This window comes from Agelaius phoeniceus, chromosome Z (genome assembly GCF_051311805.1).
Source record: "Agelaius phoeniceus isolate bAgePho1 chromosome Z, bAgePho1.hap1, whole genome shotgun sequence".
NCBI lineage: Eukaryota > Metazoa > Chordata > Aves > Passeriformes > Icteridae > Agelaius > Agelaius phoeniceus.
Window position 1 is genome coordinate 44,298,026 of NC_135303.1, and position 19,569 is coordinate 44,317,594.

General features: G+C 38.7%; 1 protein-coding gene across 2 annotated transcripts; it reads right to left on the reverse strand.

Moving 5' to 3' along the window:
- Positions 1-1,241: 1,241 nt before the first annotated feature.
- PLAA (phospholipase A2 activating protein) lies at positions 1,242-19,526 on the reverse strand. 2 transcript variants are annotated; one of them, XM_077171093.1, is made up of 14 exons: positions 19,303-19,526; positions 16,964-17,148; positions 15,936-16,036; positions 15,732-15,852; positions 15,233-15,400; positions 14,051-14,186; positions 13,379-13,548; positions 11,736-11,893; positions 10,458-10,677; positions 8,412-8,480; positions 6,763-6,834; positions 5,828-5,929; positions 5,073-5,237; positions 1,242-3,617 (listed from the first exon to the last, which is right to left on the reverse strand). In XM_077171093.1, exons 1-14 carry the CDS (start codon positions 19,449-19,451, stop codon positions 3,052-3,054), a joined length of 2,382 nt encoding a protein of 793 aa, XP_077027208.1. In that variant the 5' UTR covers positions 19,452-19,526; the 3' UTR covers positions 1,242-3,051. The 2 variants fall into 2 exon arrangements, with proteins under 2 accessions (XP_077027208.1, XP_054508859.1); XM_054652884.2 differs by having other exon boundaries at positions 16,964-17,157.
- Positions 19,527-19,569: the final 43 nt, after the last annotated feature.

Here is a 19,569-nt window from a genome sequence, read left to right on the forward strand (position 1 = left end):
ACATTTCCTAAAGCATTTGGAGTTGCCTCTGTAATACTGATTTATGGTAAGACTCCTCCTGTAGATTATTATAGCATGTTACATTATAAAAAAGTCACTGCATCCAATTATTCATGAATGTACAGCTCAGTGTACACTACTTTTAATGAAATAGGTTTGCAGACTGAAGTTAAGTCTATTTCTGGCTGTAGCCTGAACACGACTGAGTAATTAACACTGCTTACTTGGGTTCTGATATGAGCAAGGTGCATCATAATAACAGACATTAACGAAACCTTGTGATAGATTGGACCAATTTGTGTTACTGTAGTCTTCTTCTATCTTGGAAAGTCCAGTAGTTGGTGCTGACAGAAGTCTGTTTTGACTCCTTGTTTAGTTAGGAGTCTAAAATGCCTTAGGAAGGCATTTTATACTTGTCCTGAGCTTTGGCCTAAGTACATCCCAAGTTTTTCCACTTCATAAAACCCGAGCCATGCCTAACAGCAATGCTTTAATGTGAGATGCTACTGTGTGCTGTTGGCTATTCTTTCTAAAATCTTCATATCTCAGAAAAAGATGCCAAAAGAATTGTGTCATCTACTGAGAGACTTTGAATTCTTAGCAGAAGACACAGCTTCTCTTCAAGGGGCTCTTGAAATCTCTCAAACATACTTCAACTATTCCCCTGATAAATGAAATCAGGAACCCGTAGCATGCAGATCAACTTATTCAAAATGTACTACTGTAGATAGTAAGCCAGCTCCCAGTTGTGTGCCAGGCACATACTCATTTTCAATGGCCTCTGGTCTCAAAATTTTTTGATTGTATCCTGTGGATCTCATGTCTGGCACATTTCCCACTACAGATATAACATTCTTTCACTGCAACAGTAATTTCATCCTGCTGACATTCCCAAGGAATTCTTCTTATTGGTGACCCCAGCAGCAGATTGTGCAGTACCCTTACATGCATTTATGTGTTTATGCATGTGGATGCTGACATGAACCACAATGGAGTTCTAAACAGTGCCATTTAAAATCAAAAGCACTTCCCCACTCTCTGTTTCCTCAGATGATGCTAGATCATGGAAGGGTTGGTATCACAGTACCCTGTGGCAGCAGGTGTCTTTCTCCAAACAGTCCTGGCCTGCTTTGTTTATCTCGCCTAACACTTAATGCTGCTGTCCCCAGAAGGATTTTTTGCTGTGCCACATAATTTCTCTGCAAGTTTAAGTGAATTTTGTAATACCTTTTAATATACCATTTCTTGGGAGTTGCCAGAATATGTTTATTAATATAAACATTAATTTTTGGTCTGAGAAATTCATAACAATTTTCACATAAAGAGATAATCTGTAACAGAGCCATCCCACAATAATAAACCAAAAATATTAAGACAAGTATAATTTCTTAAAATAGCACAGGTACAAACACAGTTGAAGAGTACAACATTAGAAAGCTGAAGCTTCAAGAACAATTGTATAGTAGGCAACCAAAATTCAACAGACAGGCACATTATTTCACAGACATGTTTCCTAAAGGTAGGTTCTTACACACTTTCCCAGGAAGGGGTTCATCTATCAAGCACTGTAAATCACAAGTAATTTGTCGGACTGCCTCATATATGAACCTCCAATAGATCAAATCAGAAAGTGTGTGACTCAGACCATGATCAGGACTGTGACGGTATTTATCTGGAAATCCAACCAAAGTGTAAGTGTACAAGTGTGCAACTAAAGATCTGAGAGACAAAGTCTGCTGGAAGCAGTGTAGTAACTCAGTTCAGGTAGCTGGAGCAAAACAAAAGTTAAGAGCTCTTGGTCACAAAATTCTTCACATCTAACATAGGCAGATATCATGGGGTGTGGAGTTCATGTGCCAGAATTCTGACCCTTTTTTCCTATTTTCCATTTTATTAGTCTAATGAAAAATGCAACTTAAACATTGACCCTCTTTAGCTCATCTTAATTCTGAACCCAATTGCAACGCTTGCAGCAGTAGAAAATAACATTTCCCTTTTCAGCTGAACATCTTAGATCTGCTGGAATAAGTTGCAAAGTATTATTTTCCCTGTCAACAGTCACCACAGTTACGAAGTTAAAGCTGATTCATAAAACTTGACTTCAAATATGTGCAGTTTACAACAGGGTATTTCAGTTGTAAAGAGACCTGACCATTTCTGGACAAAAATTAGAGCCTCTTATCAAGGACAATGTCCAAATGCCTCAAAACACTGGCAGGCAGGGTACACCAACCACTTTTAGGAAGCTTCTTCAAGCTTCTCCTGCTCAATCTCTTCTCTAGGTGTAGACGGCTCTCCCACTCTTCAAAATGACCTATTTTAATCATCTAGATTTTACAACATGGAATAAGACATCTGCTATTAACCAGTGGGGTATTCCTGTTCTTAAAAATTAAAAAGTCAAGTTAAAGGCTTCTCTAGAAGTTCACGCCATTTTACAAGCTGCAAGATACAAATTTATGAGTGAAACACAATATCCATATGGCAGGTAGAGGTTCTGCCCCTCAAAAAGTCATCTAGCAAGTTAAGTTTCAAAAGGAAGTGGAGAAAGCTGCTGAAAAATTTCCTTACCAGGCTATTTGACAAGGGTTAATATTAACTGAGGTTAACTAATAAGCTTGTGAAATGCACTGCTGAACTTAAGGAGATCGCGGGGCCCCTCATCCACTGAAAAAAACCCCACAGTGAAGAAACAGACGAATCATGCTGGAACACAGAATGTGTTTGGGCTGGGTGCCAGAGTTGACAGTCACTAAATAATAGCCATTTCCTACCTTGCTGTCTGGATGACCTGTAAGTACTGATATAGTTTGACTTCTTGGTGTCCTATTTTTATCTGAGCAATGTCCAGACTCCTTGCGAAGTTTCTGTGCACTGATCACTTCAGAAAAGCAGTCCAATGACAAACAGTGAAAAAAGTTTTATTTTTCTGTATCTTGCAACAAGTGTAATTAATCCACAGTATTTTCCCAAGTATAGTCTGTCATAAAATATGAACAAAAGCATCTTTTTTTCTACATATACTGTCTTCCAAGTGCTAAGAAAAAATTATTATAACAGATTAAGAACAAACCTACAGCATTCTTTTACTTTAGCTGGTTCTGATACAGAGGCATACTTTTTTATTTGAGAATCAACTCCCAGAGACTTAGCTAATTGCACAGCATTTGTATCATCACTGATTAGCGTCCCAAGAGCCACAAGCAGTCTAAAAATAGCTTCAAGATCTTGAACAACTTCCATAACTGTGCTGATTACTGATAAACATTGAGCTTTGCCCTCAACGTTATTGACTTTATGTAAACATACAGCATAGTTCAATGTCAGTGTGGCCAGTGCAATGTGGATGTTCTTATTATTGCCTGATTTCGTTTCTATTGCTTGTGTCATTATTTCATCCCTCTGTTCCATCATGAGCTTCTGGCCTGCATGGCTGACAAAACAATTGCAAAGAGCTCTAAGTGCCAACAGCTGGTTTGCTTGTTTGCCTTTAGGATTCAGAAATTTAAGAAGAAGGATGATAAACTGTACATGCTCCTTTTCACTGCAGAAGTTTTCATTCACAGTGGGATGCCTGACAGACAATCTAAGAATGTCTAGCGCTGGAAAGACAATATCTAAGAAACAAAACAAAACAAAATCATAGTATTAATACTGCATTATGTGTAAATTTATCAGTGAGTTTCTTTCAGATGCTGACCTTCTTAGCCCTGCAGGTTTGGAAACAGACACTAACAGTTTCAAGCGTAACTAAAGCATAAATTGTTTCACATTCATAAAGACAAATATTGACAAATCCATTCTAGTCACGTTCATTTATCATTAAAAAATCCATAATCCTTAATTTAGGATTAACACAGGGCTTTGCAGAAAATCTTATAATTTTTTCTTTGTCTAAAATCTCAAATTGATAACACTGAAGTTAAGCACAAGATATGGTAACTAATCCAAAAAAGTCTCTGAAAGCTGCAAGTTCAGTGATTGAACACCCCTACATAGACAGCATCTCCCTTTGTCCTCATTCCATAACTTACAGTACAGTATAGCTACAAAACTGCTTACAAGAAAAGAAAATAAAAAATATGTTCTCAACTGAAGAGCTGGAAATCATTGTAAGGAAACTGAACTGAAACCTTGTAATGTCCCTGCTTTCCCAGATTCTGAATACATATGTCTCCTTGCATCTACTACTGGTATCCAATGCTTTCTACCAAATCAAAGCTGAACCTGCCCAACTACTTATCTTATTAGAGGTTTTTTCCTGCACATATGCAGAATCTTCAGAATTAATGCCTTGTACAATACAAAGAGTCTGGAAGGTATGACATTGGCCATCACCAGCTCCTCTTTATGCAAAACACTGTTTGATTAAGTGATATTATAAAATGAACATGAATTTTAAATATTGAAATATTTTTCCTATTAGTAAATCTTTAACTGCAATTTTAAAAAAGCAGTTAATTTTAACCATTCTCAGATATTTGTATATGCAAATAATTATTTCTTCCAGAATGTGCTGTAACAACCAAAATAGCTTTTCCAATCCATCAGTGCTGACAATATTATTAAATGTAATTATATCACCTCCAGTTCCATTCTTCCAGCATGTCATTTCACTAATGCAGTTTTGGTCATATAGCATAGCATCAGTAACTTCTTCTCTACCATATTAAACCAGAGCTATTTTTGATTTTTTCCCCCCATAATTTATCTCATAATTTCATCTCTCATTTGGTAACGGCTTAGGATGCCAAGTTTGCACTTCCTTACTCTATTTCCTGACAAGTCTCACACCTTTTTGAGGATGGCCCTGCTAATGAAATAATCATAACTGACTTTTATATCAAGTTTCCTCTTTATGTTAATTATTTTGCCAACAAAAATTGACAACGAATTACCAAATTTGCCCCTGAAGCTGATCACTGCTGTCAGCACCTCTTATTCATCTTCTCTTTTCTACTTGGGCTATCAAGTCTTTGGGACTGACTCAGTGTAACACACAGCATGACGAGACTTTTTATTCATGGTGAAGTACTGATGAGATGACGCATAAAACAATTGTAAGAGTTTACCTTCTGGCCAGTTAACTGCTCTCCATAAAGTCTGAAGTTGCTGTGCTGTAGGTGTTTCCGTAGAGGTGTTGCATGTTGCAGACAGTAACTTTTCTAGGGTTATCAAGTCATCTTCAGTAAGCTTATGTTCTTCAGCTGCACTGCCATTAAGTTCCTTTAATTTGCCTATAATACCAAAAGACGAGGCACAACTTTCCCAAAACAGAACCTTAGAAATTGAGATCTCAACTGAAATGCTACAAAAGCACTTTATAAACAAGTAGCAACTATTGCAATTGAGTGGTTTTGGGGAGGTGAGATTTTTTAAATGTGTTTTCCAATTTGACAATTTCTCATTTCAAGATTTTAATTATCACAATGATTGCTACTATTAATTCCACTTTAACAATGCGACACAAAGATTCAGAATTTGTAGAAAAATTTTAGAAAACAAAGATAAAAATGCAGAAAGGAGTCATAAGAACAACAGAGCTTTCATAACTGAAATACAATTTATTTTTGCTCTTTTATTAAATAGTAAAAACAATAAAGGTGTATGTTCTTAGTGTGATCACAATTTTTCTATTTTTACTTCAATCATGTGATCATGTTTTGCTTATGACATGTGCTATATTCAATCTTCAGTGTGATTTAAAAACCAAAGTATTAGATTAATGTAATGGATCTAGCATTAAGGAAATTTTTTTTAAAAAGCTCAGTTAGTCAAATTATTTCAAAAATATTTAAAAAAAAATCCTTGATATTAAAATACTGACCCAGTATCTGCGTAGGATTGGCCTGGTCAAAGGTGACAGCATCTTTCTTCGGAAAATAAATATTTTCAACTTTAGCTGCAGCTGACTGGTAGGCATCCATTCCTACAGAAGGGCAATACAGAGCATTCAACAGTGTACCAAGGTGTCTGATATGGAATGATGTCCTAGCAGTAACTCTCTACTGCTGGACATTACTCGGAAAAATATCTCTTGAAAAAAACCCTGAATGTCTATGCAAACAGCTGTCATTTCTTACATTATTTTTACATTCAGGGGTTAAAACTGAAAGCAATATCTTCACAAACTGTTCCCCCCTCATGAAAAGTTTACAAGTTGAAATTATTAACACTCATTTCTTAATTATGTGAACTAAATACATAGTCACTTATAGCAACGGCTATTGTAGTTAACACATAAAAATGGCAAGGATCTTTTTAGGAAAAATATCCCTCTTGCCCCTGAAATCTTGTATTTTTATTATTTTCATAATGAAACTGTTTACATATTAGAAGATTTGCAGACATGACCAAGTTAGGGCACATGCAATAGTAGCCTGAAATGTCTTTTTGTAAGGAGCAATATAGAGCTTTTATCATCACCCATAATAATTTCTTAAACTCACAGGTCTAGTGGCTGATATTGTATAATGCCCATTAACTATATACCAGTTTCTCTGATCAACAACACAACTACTAGGAGATCAATAATCCTCTCAGATTATTATTATTATTATACATTTTAAAGCTTGTGTGCATGATTCCTGTATGCAAAGGAAGAAGGCTCTGTTATCCCTCTTTTATGATTAATTTCAGAGTATAAGCAGCTTCAATCTGCTATTTTTAATAAAGTATGAATTTGCATCAATGCAGAATTCATGTCAGAGAAAAAAACCAAACAATCAGGAATGTTTTTCACTGGCAGACATTGTCTCTTACCTGTAAATGGATCAACCCCGCCCACTGGAGGAACTGTGTTTGATGCTGAACCAGGAACATAGCGACCAGCTCCTAACAAAGATGTCAAGTTTTTAAACACCACCACCAATAAAGAGGTTATGTATACCTGTATTTAGTTACTACTTTTCAAACAAAACTATTAAAAAATTATTTTTGTGCACTAAAGGAATTATGAAGTAATGCTCAACACCTCTTTAAGGATTAAATCAATGCCTTTGTGCGGATGTTGGTGATGACAGCATTCACAAGTTGTGAGCCACAGCTGGGAGACACTGTGTCATCCCTGTGGGACACTGTGGGATCTCTGGCACTCACAGGTGAAGAAGGCTACAGCACAGCAGATACCTTATCCATGACAAGTTCCAGCAGGAGGGCACACTGCCCTGGCAGTGTATCTCTTGTGCCTGAGCCATGAGTGGTCTCTCCTGTGGGAGCTGGACTCTCTTGCACTGAGGCCTCAGTGAGGCCTCCATCTGCAGAGACCACAGAGCCACAAAAGCCATGGAGGAGAAACAGCTGGACACAGAAGGCTGGTCAAGACTGAGAAGACTGAAGGCTGTGAGTTTTTGTAACAGCACAAAGGCTTCTGCTCTACCTGTGGATCTGCAACTGCAAAGCAGGCAGTGAGCGCTCTGGCACTGGTGTGGACCAACACCCAGCAGTGATGTGTTAAAAAACTACAGCTGAAACTACACCTCCTGTCTGCAAAAACAGGAAAGGCAAGCAGCAGTGATGGGAAGCAGAGTAACCTCCTGCATGGTAGGGAGGCACCTGCCTATGCATATGGCCTGGTAACTTGTGAGGTACGTGTCTGCTGGAGCAAGGATTCAGGATGCCAAAGAGACACTGCCAAGCCTTGCCTGGCCTTCAGACTGTTACCCTGCTACTCTTCCACATGGCAATCAATGGTTTTGCCAAGGAGGTCTTGGAGGATTTCAAGTGTGATTAGAGAACTCTGAGAACAAGGCTGAAGAGTTCAGGCCATTTCTTTGTTACTCTGAACAAAGCAGAAATGCTTGAATACAAATATCAAGTGGGTCCGCAACTGACTGCACAGCTGGTTTTGCAGGCAAGATCTTGGCATAAAGTGATTACAGGAACCTCTTTGAGGACTAAGAGCTCCTAATCAGGGATGGGAGAAGTCTGCCGATGCAGGGCTGGAACTGGGAATGTTTTTGCAAACAAGATTACTAAATTAGTGAGGAGGACTTTACAATAGCTACACCAGTGAGGATCAGAATATAAAGTATGGGGTGCATGGTACCAACAAAGATCATGTAAAAAAACCAAGTAAAAATGAAAATGGAAATCTACCTCTATGAATATACCTGATCTTGTGTGGTTCATGAGTATGAAGTCTGGCAAAACAAAAGGTTTAGGTCCTTACTCTTCTGCTGTAGTGGACAGAGTGACATGAGGCAGACCCAACAGCAGAGGGCTTACCTCTACTGAACAGATCTCAGTATGCTTTGCAGTGGCAGAGCCCACCTTACTAGGCTGTTCCACACTACTGCCCCAAACAGAGAACTGTAAGAAACAGCTGTCTGGGGCTAAACATGTAATGCAAAAGAAAACGACTGAAATGCATATCTTAAGTGCTAGCCAGACAGATATGAATTTCACATTACCTGTAAATGGGTCTGCTCCAGGTATTGCACTTGATCCAGATGAAGAGCCTGGAACATAACGTCCAGCACCTAGTCAAACAGTGAGAAAAGCAATGACTATTAAACACACCTTGGTGTTATTAAAATCCAGAGGGGGGTAACAAAGCTGGTGAAAGGTCTGGAGTGCCTATACTATGAGGAGTGGCTGAGGGAGCTGGGTTTGGTTTAACCTGGAGAAGAGAAGGCTCAGGGGACACCTTACCTCACTCTACAACTTCCTGAAGGAAGGGTGTAGCCAGCTGGGGATTGGCCTCTTCTCCCAGGGAACCAGTGACAGGAGAGGGCATAGCCTTCAAATTGCACTGGGGGAGGTTTAGGTTGGACATGAAGAAGAATTTTTTCATAGAAAGGGTGATTGGAAGATACTGGAATGAGCTGAGCAGGGAGGTGGTGGACGTGTTAAAGGGAAGACTGAATGTGTGGCACTTAGTACCATGGTCTAGTTGACATGGTGCTGTTCAGTCATAGGTAAGACTTGATCTCAGAGGTCTTTTCCAAACTAATTACTTCTGGAACAACTGCAGCTCTCAGATTTACATATAAACCAACAAGCCTGTATTCCCATTTTCAGTCCCTTGCAAGAAAAAGATCTAGCTCAATTATTTTAATGCTGTTTTCTTCTAAAATTCATCTTTTTGAAATTAATTGAATTAGCTTGTTTTGTAAATGTGATAAGCAGGATGTAATTGATGAACAATGGTTTAGCTTATCAGTAATCAACTTGTTCTAGTTCCATTTCCTGCCTGAAAAATTAATTTATGTATTTCACATTTATGTATTTTGACTAATTCTCTGGACAAATTTTTGTATTTTATTAATTGCCTCAACAGCATCTGGCACTTCTTGTATGAAAACTGGACCTTTCCTTCACTGGGAAAAAAGACTAGACTGAAAAATACAACTGGCTTGATTAGAATTTTGCTGAATATTCTTTTTTTGGATTTTTTTTTTTTTCAGAACTATCTGTGCCTTTGCCCTCAATCATTTAAAGATATGAAAGTATCTGCAGAAGAAGTTCAAGAGCTACAACACTGAAGTCTGCCTGGGCAATTCTATGAGGCTCAACAAGGCCAAGTACTGGGTCCTACCCTTGGGTTACAACAACCCTGTGCAGAGATACAGGCTGGGGGCAGAGTGGCTGGAAAGCTGCCCAGAAGAAAAGGACCTGGCAATGCTGATCATCAGCTGCCTGACCATGACCCAGGAGTGTGCCTATATGGCCAAGAAGGACAACAGTATCTTGGCTTTTATCCCGGCAGGACCAGGGCTGTGACCGTCCCTCTGTGCTTGGCCCTGGTGAGGCCACACCTCAAATCCCGTGATCAGTTCTGGACCCCTCATGACAACAAACACATTGAGGTGCTGCAGGCAAGTCCAGAAAAGGGCAATGCAGCTGGTGAAGGGTCTGGAGCACAGGTCTTATGAGAAGCACCTGAAGGAACTGGGGATGTTTAAGTGGTGCAGGTGGACCTTAGTGCTCTCTACAAGAATTTCAAAGGTATCAAGGTAGGCGTCAGTCTCTTCTCCCAGTAAAAGAATGCAAAGAAGTGGTCTCAAGCTGTGCCAGGAGAGGCTTAATTCGATATTAGGAAAAAGTTCTATACTGGAAGGGTAGTCAGGCATTGGAATAGGCTGCCCAAGGAAGTGTCTGAATCATCATCCCTGAAGTATCCAAAGAACTAAGTGAATATGAGGATATGATTTAGGGGTGAACATGGAAGTGGTCAGTTAATGACTGAACTCAATATTCTTAGAGGTCTTTTTCAATCTTAATGATTCTATGAAAGTGAAATGGATTGGAACAACCATGGCCAGAGGACGGTGGCCAATGCAACAACATTTACTGGAAGCCAGCCACTGGTGGTGTACCCCAGGAGTCAGTACTGCATCCAGTCCTACTCCACATCTTCACTAACAATGGTGTCGAAGATCAGTCAGAGTGTGCTGAAGACACAAAACTCGGAGGAGTATCTAATGTCATCACATAGTTTAATATTAAATATTTACCTGTAAATGGATCTGAAAATTGATTACTTGTACTCAACAGTGTTTGCCCCTTAGTGTTGTCCATAATAAACTTGGCCACCTGATCCAGAAACATAGGATTTAGATCATTCTTTTGCAGGAAGTTATATGCAGTCAGCCAAGGATCATCAGTAATGTTATATGGCAGTTTGTAGGAAGGCCCATTTTCATTTACATCAATGGTGAAAACATAGTCATATTCCTTTAAGTGGAATAAAAATAAAAACACATTAGAAGTCTTCCAGCACTTTTTACATAATGATGTATTAAATGTAGTCTAACTTAAGCCTAAAAACTTAAACCACTCCTACTTACAGAACATATCAGCAATACTCTCCTGAGAAATTGCAAGTAAACATTTGCTGATTTAGGGTAAACACTAAACATTACTTAGCAACAGCCAAAACATCAGTGTGTTGTAACACTGGTGCTATACTATATCCAAAACACATAGCATTGTACCAGCTGCTAAGAAGAATACAAACTCTGTCTCAGCCAAAATCATCACAGACTTAAACCTATATTTTCCAGAATTCTCTGCTTAAGAAGAGCAGAGTAAAACAACATATCATTGTAATGAGTGCGCAGATATATTACAAATTACAATGAGAGGTCACTCTCATTGACACCTCTGGCTCCCTCCAATGCTATAGAGCAATCAGATACCTCAAGAAATTTGAGTCTTAAAAACACACTTCTAATGCTAGCAAACAACTTCCTAATGCTTCTTTAAAATCTGTGAGAGTGAAAATCAGTATTTTGGAGGCATTTCTTCTGTGGTGGACCCTGACAAGCTTTTCTGTGTATGTTTCAGTAAAGGAAACATTTTTCAGCTTATATGTCTTTAGGTCAGCTTACCTTGAGGTTCAATAGTTACTATAGAGAAGCGGTACAGAAAGTCTGGTACCTAACATTTTAGGTAAGCCTTGCATTACAAAGTTCATTTCCTTTGGGACGGATATTTAAACTAACTTCTCAAGGTATTAACAATACATACAATAGAACTTGACAATTTCTCTACTAATGGTTTACCTTTCTCCAAAATAATTTGTGCCCATTAGCTTGCTCATTTTACAAAATATGTTTTGTAAGTAATAAACTGTACTTACTTACACTTCTACCTCTGAGATCAAAGGTAACAAAAAAGTTCCTGTTTTCTAATACAGATATTTTTTAAATACCTGTTTTCTAAATTTTATTTTATCTGAACAAAGACCAGTTACTTAGGAAAGAATGAAACAAATTAAAGTTTGGACATACCTTTCCTTCAAATAAAACTTTTCCAGATGTTTGTTGTGTGGCTCCAGAAGAACCAACAACATCACCGATCTTTATCCATCTTCCTTCACTTACACTCCATTGATATGCTTCTACTTTCCCATTATCTTTAATAAGTCGTGTCTGTCCATCTCTTGTTCCTGTAGGCAGGAGTTCAAACAATTTCAAGGATATGATTTACTTTAGGAGAGAAAAATATTCAAATGGTGCTCAGCATTAAAAATTTAAAAATAGTTCAACAACACTTGAAACAAAAGCACGGGAATTAAGCAGATATATTGTTTAACCCCAGATGGCAACTAAGCACCACACAGACACACTCACTGGCTTCATGGTTGGGGTGCAGGAAAGAATCAGATGAATAAAGTGAAAAATCTGGCGATTGAGATACAATTAAAAAGGTAAGTCAAAAACTACATGCACAAGCAAAGCAAAACAAGGAATTCATGCACCACTTCCCATGGGCAGTCAGGTGTTCAGCTGTCTCCAGAGGAGCAAGGCTCCATCAGGCTCAACAATTCCCTGGCGAGACAAACGCCAACACTCCAAACCCCCTCTCACTCCATACCCCCTCTCACTTCCTTCTTCTTCCCCCTAGTCTATATTATATGCTGAATGGTATGGGGATATCCCTTGGGTCAGTTGAGGTCAGCTGTCCCAGCTGTGTCCCCTCCCAGCTCCCTGCACACCCTCCACCTCCTCACTGGTGGGGTGGTGAGGAGAAGCAAAGGCCTTGGCTCTGTGTAAGCCCTGCTCAGCAATAGCAAAAACAGCCCTGTGTTATCAGCCCTGTTTTCAAGCACAAATCCAAAACAGCCTCATAATAGCTACTATGGAGAAAATCAACTCTATGCCAGCAAAAAACAGACAAAATACTACATCTCACAACAAGAATATCAGCTATCTTAATGAGCATTTTACAATTATGGTAACAGTATCTGCCAGCCGACTAAATGGCAAACCAATATTTAGGTCAAGTACTTTAGAAGTTTATCAGTTTCTCAGTGAGATACCAATTAAGAAAAGTGGCATTCTCCCATAGTCTAACAAGATGCAAAGTTTCATATGGATCTAAGATCTATGCCACTTCCTAATCATAGCCAAGGGCTGAAGTCACCGGGTTACTTCACCTTGGGAAAAAGTATTTGTCTGTTTAAGAATAATGTTTACTATTGCTTCTACTGCATTCTCAAGTACCTACAAAGTGTGAACTGAGCCCATCAAGACCACTTTTCAAGCCAAAAGCTAAAGCAAAAAATTTGCATTTCTACTTTTATTAAGAAAAAAGCTTGCATATTCAGTATTCCTTTTACAAATTACCTGTTTCACATACTCTTGGTGCAGCTGGCAGAACAGATAGAAAATATCTCAAACATAATGTAGCATCAATTCCACCTTTTTCTAAATTATCTCATAGGAGAATAAGAAAACCCCCCAAACCAAAAAACCTTGAGTCCTGTTTCCAAAAGAATCTGTGAAAGGATACCAGAGCCAAATTAAGCCATTTCCTTCAGTAACCCTATCGAAAGGGATTAAAGCTTTAAGTTTGGAAACCATCAGAAGTTTCAATACCTCCAACCAAGATTTGGAGGCACCTCTGACATGACATAAGTATAGTAACTTACCAGGATCCTTAAGGTGTTCTCTTCCAGGAAGGTCATCAGCATTGATATCTCCTAAATCACCAGTTTTAGGGTCAATGGATGCTTGGGCAAGCTCATTTTCAAAAGCCTGAATCTCTTCAGCACTTGCTGTACGTTCCAAGGACTCTGTAAACACCCTAATAATTCCATCACTGAATGGAGAGAAAAGATTCAAATAGAAATACTATTTTAAATATCACAACGACTACATAAATTCTAATGGTGACTTCTATGTCACAATAAACCATCACTATTTCCAACTACCCCTCCCAATTATAGCTATGAAAGGAATTCACTCTCATACTAAAACCATATAGAGAAGGAATCAAGCAAGTAACCCTGTCTTCAGAATAATTTTCAAGTCAAGATACAATATGCTTATGCAAAGTGTTTTTATACCATGTTTACTAAATTTATTCTCAAGTCTATTCATGATTTACCACATTTCCAAAGAACTCACTCTACCTCTATGAAAGACATAAAAAAATTACTTCTTGGATGTAATGTAGTGCATGTTTAAATTTAACACACATACACTCTGATGGCTTTATTTTTAAATATAAATGAAACTGACATCCAAAGTGATGCTGGCAATTTCTTCAAGGATTGTTAGATTTGGATCTACAAATATATTGAAAGTAAAACTTGGGATACCTTGCACCAACTACGATGTCACCATTGTCTAAGACACAGCAGCACCATACAGACTGAGCTGGGAGTCTGATTGTTTGAGCACATTCCCCTTGTTTCCAGATTCTAAGAGATCTATCCTCTCCTGTTGTTACAAAATCTGAAAATAAAAAGATAAAAAAAAGTTTTGAAGTATATTTTTAGCATACTGTGATAATGGATGCTATTCTGAAACTGGCTATCTAAAAATCACAACAGTAAAAGAATCTTTCTGCAATTTAGTACTTCTCTCAATTACAAGTAGAGATTTTTTTTCTCAAAAATCCAAAGTGCATAAATTGCAGATTAAGGAGCCAGACAGTGAATAAAACTGTGCCCAAGACAAAACAGATCCCTTCATCCTTTAAAGGTCTTGAACAATTTTATAATCATCATAGTTTCATCTTGCACTATAGTTGCTTAAGTTCGCATTTGTTTCAAATTGAGTTTTGGAAGGTAAGCCTGCTTTATCAGGAAACACACATAAAGCAATTTTAAAAGTCTGCAAACTCCTCAATGAGGGATTTTAAGGCATAGGAGGTCTACAATATATGTACTAACCCATATACATGCACTTGACCTATTGAACAAATGTGCAAGTGTCCAATAAACCCCACAAAGGTCACTGACTTGGAATTTCTTCTGCAACTGGCTCAACAGTTAGTTCTGAACCTCTAAATCTCTAACTCTGAAAACAAACGTAACTAAGCCTCATACCATGAAATTCTTAACCTAAACTACATATAATGCACATTGTGGAAGTATCTAAATTTACATTATCTCAAACTGGCATGCCACACATTACTATTTTACTACTCTGCAACAGCACTGAAATACAGGTGTCAGCTAAGACAACAGTTTTGCCTATTGTTTCATCTAAGTTTTACTTAAGCCTTCAATTAGCCCTAACCCAGGACCTTTTATCCCACATACTGCCAGGGCAATTTTGACAGCAGTGCAACTTGGAGTCAACCTCAATGTATTTTATTTTTTTCTTCCACCTAGTGAAAATAGGTGTATTTTCTTACACCTATTTGCACTAGGTGTAAGAACAAAATTAAACAATACTTGTGTTCTTCAGTTGTGGCAGTGGCACAGAAAATCAGAATACATACCCTCCCATTTCCTTTTGAAGAATGTTGTGTAACAGTTGGGAAGGAATCCTACCTTTACATCGAGGGAAGACAGAAATGCTGTATATGTAATTTGTATGTCCATAATACACCTGCAGACACTCGCCAGAGATCTGCCATCTTCGAACACTAGCATCATTAGCACAGGAAAGGAACTCCATTTCACTGAGAATAGCTAAACCTCTCACACAATCTTCATGTCCTTTACAAAAGGAAGAGAAAATTTTAATGCAGTTATTGTCTCCATTAGCAGCAGTATACCTCTTCTGTATAGCTCACATCTAAATCCATGCAACAAATCTTTGTGGGAACAGTTAAAAAAAAGTAATTGCTCACAATTCTGTGAAAAATATCTTATTTTTTTAGAAGTCATGTGGCCTCTGGACATATAACTACTTCAAAAAGTAGTTTACTTTCAAAATCCTGCCTAAATATTGTTCAGTTTATCCATGCTTTTGTAATATTTTGATGTTTGTTCTCTTTTGACAAGAACAGACCACACCAATGAAATTATCAACTGCAGCAACATTTACCGGTGAATGTTCTTTCACATCTGCCTGCCTTCCACAGTTTTATAGTTTTGTCAGCTGAACCAGTCAACATTAATCCTTGTTCAGGAAGTATCTTCACTGCCCATATTGCAGCTGTGTGACCCTGCAAAAAACCCAACACTGTTAAGACATGTCAGAATCAAATTCAGAGTACTTATTTCACATTCATGTAGAGGAACTTCATACCTGTAATGTCATCATACATCTGTCATTCAACCAGACTTTTGCTGTTGTATCCCATGATCCACTTAATAATGTGCCAAATTTCCCAGATGAAAGGCTGCAAACTGGAATGAACATTTAAGTCAGAACTGACAAGTATCCTGCACTGCCACAAATCTTAAGTAATTTCAAGAGATTCATTTAAGAGGATTTATTTGGTATTAGTAGCATATTTAGTGTTGAGGAGTCTAGAGAAGAATTAAGTGAAGTGTACTTGCATTGCAACCCAGAAAGAAGATGCTTAAAATTCTCTTAATTTTACGTTTAAAAAATTGAAATATTTTTGCCACTCATATTTTTATACTTCTCTCAGTCACAGATCTCTTCTCTTGGACTAGAATATGATGACAAACAGGTGAGATAACTAGTCAAGACACACAATTAATGCAAATGTGTAGTTTTTAAGAGAAAGAAAAGTTTTTTCTATAGGTACTAATTTATGTCTTCAAGAAGTTATTTCATATGAAAAACACTTAGCTCACCTTCTTGGAGGGTAAAATACTACCACCAAGAAATTGTGGTGAGATTCAAAGATTTAGTAGAAAGGTAATCTGCAATTTACACACTGCAAAGCTCTGTATTTAAAGCACCAATTAATATTAAATACTCATCTAAGAAACAAAATGGGCAGAGGAAGTTTATTTAGGAAGCTCATTTTTTCCACTTGTATCAGCTTTGACAAAAAAATTAATACATGAAGAACTAAAGTGCAATTCTTGACAAAAGGGTAATCGTTCTGTGAATTGCCAGGAATTTAGAGAGACAGTGAAAGTTCAAACATTCATCAGGACAAAGTTGGAAGTCCTTGCAATGAATGGTCACTGCATGAATTAAGATTATAAAATTCTATTTGCAGAGAACATAATTAAACAGTTTGCTACATTATACACCAAATAAATCAAAACTGAGTTTCATAAATTTGAATTAATTTCCTCTCTAATAAATCACGTTAACTTTTATGTAAAAATCTCCAAAGTACAATTACTACATACCTGTGTTTTTATGACCCTTAAGGACGTAAAGAGGAGCTGAGTTGTCAACTGTGAAAATGCAAATATTATGATCATTGCCACCAGTTGCAATCAGCCCACGAGGATAGAGGTCACTTGGAGGTATGATGCACACGCAAGATACAAAATTTGAGTGGCCACTCATACAGTGCATCTCAGTAAAACCCCTGTTAAGACTTAAACATAGATGATAATCAGTTTAGAATCATGACAGAAACAGCACTTTATTTCAGTAAATTACAGCTCTTATTAATTAATAACTATGCTTGCCTTGTGCTGAGTGAGTACTATAGATGGCCTAGAAAGAATGAAATTTAAGACAAAAATTACATCCCAGAATTCTTCCCCATACACAATACTAAAGCTTTCCACTTATTTTTCAATGCAGTGATAGGCCTGGAAGGACTTTTGTTCTTACTTGCTCATTGGCAAACACTCTGCCAAATTTGATCAGAAATAGCTACAGTTTGTCTTTATGCCATCTTTTTTTGGTCTGAAAACTCAAATGTATGTCCAAGTACATGCTAAAGCAAGAGCACAAAAATGTAGTTTACTGCCAGCCAAGTGTATTCACTGCCTCTTCACTAGGAGCACTACAGAGGAATAAAAATTAAACAGATCATAACTGACTCAACCAGCACCCTCATTTCTTCATCCTCAGCCAATCTCAGCAGTTACAGCACTAATGGAAAAAAAGCTACTTATTCCCATAGAATAAACATGTAGGTTGTGGTGTTGTGTGCTTGTTAGGTTTTCCTGTATTTATTCCCCCTCCCTCAAAAACAAAAGCTATCATATGATATCATACTGTTATCCTTCAAACCCTAAGGCTTGGCAAGCTTGAAATATGTAAGGAAATCACGATACTCTTCTAGATTCTAAAAGATCTCCCTTTAAGGCACAGAAAACAAATCATAGGAGCAACATCTCTTCTTGGAAAAGCTGAACCAAAACAGCACACAGCAGTGTCCTCACCCACTGAACCCTGACTAATGTAGTTCCTGAGCCTTCAAAGCAGAGAAGCATAATCAATATCAACATTTTAAGTTGATACAAGTTATGTCTTCTTCCTCACAAAGTTCTCAAAAACTGTGGGTTAGAACTAGAATTCCTTTCCTCCTGCAAATTTCTGTGCAATTTAGCAAGTTCTTTGTCTTGTGATAAGAAACTTAGTAAGACCCACTTAATAAGATTAGTTTTTCTTCACCTCAGTCGCAGAGCTCCACAGATCAATACGAAGAGACATGTAAGCACTCAGCAAATTTGCCAATTATTTCTATGTTACATGAAAGCAATGGGAAGAATATTCATGCCCAGTAACTTCAGAATACAGATCACAATACACAACTCTAGTCTGGGAGGAGGTACATCCTGTAGCTTCCAGCAATACCCCACATCTCCTACACACATTGCTTAGCAGTGTATCTGGTCTGCTTCTGGTCAAGGTAATATGCTGAAAAATTCACTCTGTGAATTCAACTACACAAATTAACAGGAGACATATTAGTAGAATATCAGAAAAATTAATCTTGGGGTATTTTTTCTTTTTCTATGTCTTTGTGTATTTAATTTTCTGTACAGTTTTTTGTTCATATTCCATTTTACGTTTAAAGAAGCTTGTTTAACAAGGGTGAGAAAGGATGGGGGTTTTTAATGTGCTTTTTTTCAAAAAAAACCCCACTGCCTTATTGTCAAAATAGCAGCACTGTTACTTAGCAGGATTACTTGGGCACTGAATACCATGAGGTAGAAACAACGTTATTAATACCACCTAGAAAATAAGATGCCTAGAACTAATGACATTGTTCCCATTTCCAAAGCACACTACAACATCGATGTGCAGCAAACGGCTTTAAAATATACAACTTTCCCCAAAGGCATGCAGAAGTTAGGCCTGCTCAGCCTGGACAAGAGAAAATTACATGGAGACCTCATAGCAACCTTCCAGTATCTAAACGGGCCTACAGGGCCCCTGCAGAGAAGTTGTGGATATCCCACCCTCGGGAGTGCTCAAGGCCAGAATGGACAGGGCTCTGAGCAAACTGTTCTGGTGAAAAGTCTCCCCGCCCGTGGCTGAGGGACTGGGACTAGCTGATCTTGAAAGTCCCTTCTAAACCTCTAACGTGATTCTCTACAAGTGACAATGCCAACAACGAGCGCCGCCTGCGAACAGGCTCCCGCCGCCCGCCACCCCTCTCGGCCCCACCGATTCTGCCGGCAGCCCCTGAGGAGAACTCAGCTGCACGGACGAACTCGGCGGGGCACGGGCGGAAGCCACTGTGGCACCACCTGCACGCTCTCCGCCGCGGCCCAGCACTCACCCGTCAGGGGCCCAGACTCGCGCGGTTCTGTCCCGCGAGACAGACACGAAGCTGCCTTCCGGGAAGAGGCCGCGGGTGAGGCCGCGCACGTCCTGCCCGTGCCCCAACAGGGAGCAGCGCAGCCGGAACGTGCTGCCCTCACCCGCCATGGCGGCAGTGCCGGCCTGACACAGCACGGGCCGCGCGCCGCTGGAAGTCGTGCCGGAAGTGGCGTCACAGGGCGCGCCGCCGGACCAAGGCGAGGGTCCTTATCCCGGCAAGCACCGC

Coding starts and splice junctions, on each gene's coding strand:
- PLAA (XM_054652884.2), bottom strand. CDS start 19,451: ATGGCGGGTGAGGGCAGCACGTTCCGGCTGCGCTGCTCCCTGTTGGGG. Junction 10,678..11,735: donor AAGTTTTATTTGAAGGAAAG/GTATGTCCAAAC, acceptor TTCCACTTAAAG/GAATATGACTATGTTTTCAC. Junction 8,481..10,457: donor ATTTTCAGATCCATTTACAG/GTAAATATTTAA, acceptor CTGTTTGACTAG/GTGCTGGACGTTATGTTCCA.